This window comes from Urocitellus parryii, chromosome 3 (assembly GCF_045843805.1).
Source record: "Urocitellus parryii isolate mUroPar1 chromosome 3, mUroPar1.hap1, whole genome shotgun sequence".
Taxonomy (NCBI): domain Eukaryota; kingdom Metazoa; phylum Chordata; class Mammalia; order Rodentia; family Sciuridae; genus Urocitellus; species Urocitellus parryii.
The window spans coordinates 6,284,541-6,291,496 of record NC_135533.1 but is presented as its reverse complement, the minus strand read 5'-3'; the positions used below and the strand labels follow the sequence as shown (position 1 = coordinate 6,291,496).

Genomic DNA, 6,956 nt, shown 5'->3' with positions numbered 1-6,956 from the left:
CACATCCCGGTCCGCCGCCCCGGGAGTGGGGAGATCGTTGGCTGCAGCGCAAGATCGGGGTACAAAGCAGGGACGACCTCTGGGATGACCCACGGCGCCAGGGATCTTTGGGAACAAAAAAGGAGCGTGGGTCCCCAGTACACCTAGAGGGGGGCGTTTCTTTAGGTCCCGGGACCGTTCAGCCAATTAACAAATGGGGTCCTCGGAAGGACCGCCCTCTGCCGCTGAGTGACAGTGTAAAGGCTGCGTACCCACCAGGCCCGACCCCGAGATGCGCGTGCGCGGATCGTGCCCAGATGAGAGCCTAGACCCCCCTTGGGTCCCTCTGCGCATGCTCACTGCCCGCTGCCTGCAGTCAGCTGCCTGCTACCCGCTGTCCGGACCGGCGCAGCGTCTGTCTCGTCTCTCCCGCCAGCATCTCAGCCTGGGCATCCCGCGCCCACTATGACGACGCACTCCTTTGCCCTCCCAATCATCATCTTCACCACATTCTGGGGTCTCATCGGCCTCGCCGGACCCTGGTTCGTGCCGAAGGGACCCAACCGCGGGTAAGGAAGGCGCTCAAGGCTTGGCTGCCTACGCCCCCTCCCCTCTCCCATGCCTGGGCTCGCCCTCCACCCCGGGGCGACTTTTTTTTTTTTTCTTTTTGTTTTTTGTTTCCCTGCTGCAAGCCAGCTCCCACAGCCGGGGCACCCCTCTGTGACGCCTCCTCCAGGTCTCCGTATTCGGGCTGCAATCAGCTCAGGAACAGGCAGGAGGCCGGGGAGAGAGGGTAGATACTGAGGTGAAGAGCAAGCGACATTGTAGTTGCTGTCGTCCCCTCCTGACTGGCGGATGGACTATGATGCAATTTCTGAGCTTCTCCCCATCTCTGGGACCTTGAACAAATGTCAGGCCTCGGGTTTTTTTCATAGTAAAATGGGGATGACGATGATCCCTGCCTCATAAGGCTGCTAATACTTGAAATAATGCACTTAAAACAGCAGTGTATGGCACATTTTGTATACTGGATAATTGTAGCTGGTATTAATTTTAGAAGGTTCCTTAGCATATTTCTGCGCCATTCATCATTTGCTGCTTCATATTGTCCTCACAAATCCGTTGTCTGATCAGCACTACCCACCCAGTGCCAACCAGGACTGGCCCAAATTGCTAGGTAATATCGAAATAAGGGATCAGTACTAATTTCTCCAGCACCAATTGGAAGTGCTTTAGATCTGAGGTCGAAGGCCCAGCTTTGGATTAGTTTTAGCCTAAGCTAAAAGGCTGGAGGCTGCTTGGATAAATGAGTGTTGCCATTGTTCTTAAGAATCTGCCATGTCAGCCAGGCGTGATGGCGCACACCTGTAATCTCAGCAACTCTGGAGACTACCTCAGCAACTCTGGAGGCTGAGGGAGTATGGGGGTTCAAAGCCAATTTCATCAATTTAGCGAGGCCCTAAATTACTCAAGGAGACCCTGTCTCTAAATAAAATATTTTAAAAAGTGGGGGTGTGGCTCAGTTGAGAAAGTGCCCCTGGGCTCAATTTCTGATACAAAAAAAAAAAAAAAAAAATCCTCAGGTCTGCAGGGTCCCTCCACTTCACTTTGTAAACCATTTTAGTGTCATTCTTTCTGCCAAATTTGGTGGTTCTTTTTTGAGTCAACTGACATCTCTCCTGCTGCATTTTAAGCTTTTGTCTTCAGTGTTGATTAGATACAATGTTGCTAGTCCCTGTACTTTATCACAGTTCAGCCTCAAAAATGTCTCAAGTCTCCTTGCCTCTTGCTCTGATTTCTGCTCTATTACGTTTTTTTTTTTTCCCTGTCCAGTGAATTTTGCATCCCAGAGGCCACTCCACAATGTGCAGCTCTGGGCAATGACTGTTCTCAACATGTTTGCATTAAGATGGAGAAATCTTAGGTGATGGAAAAGGGAGATGAAGGCAAGTGCTAGCAACATGGCTTGGATATAGGCAAGGTTAGCCTTCCCATGACATTTGAATTTTTCATTTACATCTTGCAGTTCTTACCCTGATAGGACTCGGCCTTCTGTGTTCCTGTGGCATCAGAGAGGCCATTGGGAACAGAGCTGACACCAGGAGCTCTTTCTCTGGCCCCAGCCAGGCCTTCTGGAAGTGCTGATTTCACCCTTCTGACCTGTGTCCTCTTCTGTTGCAGAGTGATCATCACCATGCTGATGGCCACCGCTGTGTGTTGTTACCTCTTGTAAGTACTGCCCTCCTCAGCTTTGTCCTCCTGCTGTGCCCTAGCCTGCTCTTTTCTCTGCCTGGAAGTGAACCCTGCTTGAATGGCTGAATCTGTAACACAGAAGTGAAGGCTATGTGCAGGGGTCGTAAGATCAGATGAGGGCATAAGGGGAGTCATGGACTCCAGCTCTGGTGCTGGCTCTGCATGAATTTTGTAGCACCCACAAGCCAAGTTTTCCCACTTGTGGAATGAATGGGATTGGATCAGCTCAGTGGTATCTGGACCTGGCTGGTCACCCAAATGGATCCTTCAAACACAGCTTTCACATTCCACCCTGGATCCAGCATCGCAGACAGGTCTCCAGTTTGCTCTTGGGAATCTGTATTTTTTTTTAAGTATTTATTTTTTAGTTTTAGGTGGACACAATATCTTTATTTTATTTTTATGTGGTGCTGAGGATCTAACCCAGTGCCTCATGCATGCTAGGCAAGCACTCTACCTCGGAGCCACAACCCCAGCCCAGGAATCTGTATTTTTTAGTGAGTGGCCCCAGGCACTGGAATGCAGCTGGTTAGAAGCGGTAAGCAAGAACAACTCTTCATACTTGGGACAAGTACCCTGGAGGTTCAGAAAACCTAAGGATGCAAGTACCTGGGCACAGGTTGCTTTTTATTTGTTTCTGTTTTTTGTTTTTCTTTTAGCACTTTCCCTGGAAAAATCATCTATAAGTTCCTTTCTCTTATGTTGTTTGTTGGTTTGTTGGTCCTTCAGAATTTGGCAGAATGTCTTCATTTGCCCCAGGGAGGGCCTCAGAGGGGCTAAATTTGATGGATCAGAAACCAGAACATAAAGGATGATGGCCAGAAATTTGGGGAAATGGGATACACACAAGATATGGGATAATTATATTTATAATTATTTAATACCGAATCAGCGTATAGGCAAACAGGCCACAGATTAGTTTCACAGAGACATTTTAAGAAAATTCCACACCTAGAAATTATATTTACAAGACATAAAGTCTGATGATGCTGATATAAAGCAAGCAAGATTCCTGATGGCTTCCCAGGCATTAGGTGCTCCCAAGGCTGCTGTAGGGGACTCCGAGGTGCAGAAACAGGCAGAGCACCATTGATAGGGGCTCTGAGCCAGACACTCTCAAAATTTTCTGAGGCCTCTACTATGGACAAACAAAATGGGGACTTTTGCCCTAAGGGACAGGGCCAGACACCACCCAGATGCACAGCTGCTGTTGGGATGCCTTCTTGTCCCTGGCCTGAAGGATAGAAGTGGCTCAGCAGTGGGCAGGCACGAGGCTGTCTGCCCCGCAGTTTCTTCTGTCCTGGGATAGTTCCTCCCTCTTATTCCAGAAAGATGTGATTCTGGGCTGTGGGTGTAGCTCAGTGGTACAGCCTTTGCCCAGCATGTGTGAGGCCCTGGGTTCTGTCCCCAGCATCACAAAGAAACAAGGCCATTCTGGCATACCGCCCCTCCAGGCTGGCACTGCTCTCCTGCACCCCCCACCCCCGTGTATTGGACTGGGGAGTCCAAACCAGAGATGTTTGTGGACCCCCGTGGGAGTGGCTCCCAAAGACCCCTGAGGTTGCCTCACTGTTTCCCAGATCCCTGTTCCAGCCCTAATTCAGGGACCCTACAAATCTACAAAAAATCAAATCAAACCAAATCAAAACCCACAAACCCCAGACCAGTGCCCCTTGCCTGCTGCAGCTTGGGTAGCTCCCTGGGGCCCTGGGAGCATGTACAAGCTGTGCCACCTACTGTGTTGGCGACTTGCTCTCTAGGAGAAAAGAAAAGAATGGCCAAGACCTCCCTAGGTGTGCAGGGTAAATCCCTTCTGAGCCCATCCCCCACTCTGCTGTCCCCTGCAGCTGGCTCATAGCCATCCTGGCTCAGCTGAACCCCCTGTTTGGGCCCCAGCTGAAGAACGAGACCATCTGGTATGTGCGCTTCCTGTGGGAGTGATGGACCACCTTCCTGGCCCCAGGTACCAGGGTGTGGGTGTGGGGGCCCTGCAGGTGGGGAGGCAGGGAAGGCAGGTCGTGGACGAGTTCTCCTTTGGGTTCAGGCATTCATTTTTTCAGCAAAACACAAAGGCTGAGTGCCAGCTCCCTGCCACAGAGTGCCAGCAACCAAGGGAGCTGCAGGCTGGCCCCTACTCCATGTCCTTGGTGCTTCCTAGGGAGGCATATACCCCTGCAGCCTCTCCACACACAGCCTCGGGTGTGGGGCGGCCAGGTCAGGGGAGGTGGCGGGTGAGATGGAATCTGTTCAAGCGAGGTGAGGCTAGGTCCCAGGAATAATGAGACAGCCTCCTGGACAGAGGGACAGGACAAGAACAGGGCTGAGGATGCTCTCCAGGGAGCGGGGGTAGGGTCTCCACAGCAAGTAAGGTCTCCACAGTGACCCTTAATGTGATATTGCATTTCAGGTGCCCCAGCTCTCTGGATGACCCTGACTGGATGTCCCTGGAGACAATTCAACCCTATCCTCCCCGACAACTGTCCTGGTCCCTCTGCACTCCCTCCTGCCAGCACCTTGGGTCCATACCTCCCAGGCCCTCCAGGTCTAGGATGCCCCATCTTCCCAGACTGTGGGGGCCTGGGAAGGCTGAGCAGGGGCATCCTGCCCTGAAACTCCCACTGCCCTGGGGTTTTCTCCCCCTCCCAAGTGGATCCCAGCTGAGAAGCTGGTACTAGTGGGATCTGTCCCTTACGCATGGGGCTAAAGCCAGGACTCCATCCAGGCGGAGGATGGTGGCATCCCTGAGAGGGAGGGGCATCCAGACCCAGAGACTGGAGCCTGAGGTGGAGTCGGGCTGGGTTATCAGCTGTTTCCCTGTCTGCTGGGAAATGGAGGTCCCTGTTGGGTAGGCCAAGGCCTTTTCCAGCTCTGGTGGGAAATTCAGAATCATTCTTTAATTTTCTGACACATCAAGATGTGAAATTTTTGGAATTATACTTTGGGTCAAATTTGACACCCATATGGTCAGGATCCTTTGTGGCTGTGAAGTCACTTGATGGCTTTCTCAGGAGGCTCTGTCTCCTCAGAATGTTCTACTCTGCCTTCCTGCCCTACTGGGGCCTCCCGAGGCTCCACTGCAGCGTCCAAGTGACCTAGAGTTGGAACGAAGAGAGACAAGTCAAGGCCTGACTGGGGACCCCAAAACCAAACAGCAAAGGTCATGGCCACAAGCATGAATGGGCGGCTACGCCAGAAAGAACAGGGACACATGTCCTTAGCCCTGTGTCTAAGAGCTGACAATGACTTTGAGGTTGTGTACAAAACAAGGATTGGGGGTTTGCATAGCTGCAGGCTTTGCAGAGCTACCAAAGCTGGTGACCTTGATAGGAGGTTGCTGTTGCTTGTGAGGCATCTTGGACTGAGCACGAGATGTTTATCAATCAGACCTGTTGTTCCTGGAATCCAGGATCACTCTGAGCAGAGGAGACTAGAGAAAAATGGAGTCAGAGACTCCAAGTCTTTAATCCTGTTTTTAGCTATCCCTGGGAAGTTTGCAGGCAAAAGTGAAGAGTCTGTCCTTGTTACAGCAGTGTGGGTACTGGGCCTCCCCTGACTCTTGCCAGCCTCTGCCTCTTGCTGGGCTCTGTACTGGGGACAGTGAGAGACAGACATGCAGATAATATGGGTCAGACCAGGTGGGACCTGGGGACCCTCCAGCCAGTGCCCTCACTCCTCAGGAGAGAGCATGGGGACATCACACTCTGCCCTAACTTCCAGAGCTAGTCAGGACAAAGCTCACTCACCTTGCCTGGGCTTTTTGTTTTGTTTTACTTTTTGTCATTTTTGTTTTTCGTACTGGAGATTGAACCCCAGGAGCACTTAACCACTGAGCCACATCACCGACCCTATGTATCATTTTGAGACAGGTTCTCACTAAATTGCTTAGGGCCTTGCTAAGTTGCTGAGGTTGGCCTCAGCCTCCTGAGCCACAGGTATACACTACCATACCTAGCTGGCCTCACTTATTTATTGACTATTTATTTGGCATTTCTTCTTTTGTAGTGGCAGGAGAATATGAGTCCCTGGTGCTGGGTTTGCCAATCATTCAAGTTGGGGCCTCCCATGTACCACCCCTCAAAATCCCTTCGTCCCCTAACCCCTACAGCCTCCCTGTGAAACGGAGCATGGTCAGCATGACTTGTATTGAAAACCTGATTCTTGTCTAATAAAGAATTGTGATGTAAGATTACTGTTTGGTGGCTCAACCCCAGCCTTTGCCAAGTTTGCTGGCTGCCACGTCCTGCCCACCTGATTTCCCGTTCTTTGGCAGGTGGATCTGGGGAAATGTAAAGGGGCCTAGCTATTGCTGCCTTTGGAACTGCACTTTTGGAACATGGACACTGAGAACCACACTTCTGACACCTGGAGGAAAGCGGGCCCCTGCTCACAGGCCGGGGGAGGAGGAGTGCCTTGGCTGGTGGAGTGGAACTTGGCTCACTGCTCCCCTTGGCCCAGACGACCCGGCCAGAGCTGTGCAATAAAGCAGATCCCCAGTGTTTGTGCAGTGTGACCTGCTTCATCCCTAAGTATCCAAGGACTGGAATCACCTGCCCAGCTTTCTGCACGGGTGAGGAACAGAGAGGACTGAGTACTTCCCGACCAGGGCTTATAGCTTTGGGGATGTGCTGAAAGAAGTCCTGAGGGAGTAGGAGGAACTGGGGTGACATGAGGCGGAGCCAACTTCTGAGGCCTGTGGCTGGCAGAGGGGCTTAGATTGATCCTAG

At 51.7% G+C, this 6,956-nt stretch overlaps 1 protein-coding gene across 2 annotated transcripts; it reads left to right on the top strand.

Annotated features, from left to right (window-relative positions):
- Positions 1–344: 344 nt before the first annotated feature.
- On the top strand, positions 345–6,712 carry Atp6v0e2 (ATPase H+ transporting V0 subunit e2). 2 transcript variants are annotated; one of them, XM_026411176.2, is made up of 4 exons: positions 345–548; positions 2,161–2,208; positions 4,080–4,195; positions 6,503–6,712. In XM_026411176.2, exons 1-3 carry the CDS (start codon positions 445–447, stop codon positions 4,171–4,173), a joined length of 246 nt encoding a protein of 81 aa, XP_026266961.1. In that variant the 5' UTR covers positions 345–444; the 3' UTR covers positions 4,174–4,195; positions 6,503–6,712. The 2 variants fall into 2 exon arrangements, with proteins under 2 accessions (XP_026266961.1, XP_026266960.1); XM_026411175.2 differs by lacking the exon at positions 6,503–6,712 and adding an exon at positions 4,640–6,487.
- The last annotated feature ends 244 nt before the right edge of the window (positions 6,713–6,956 follow it).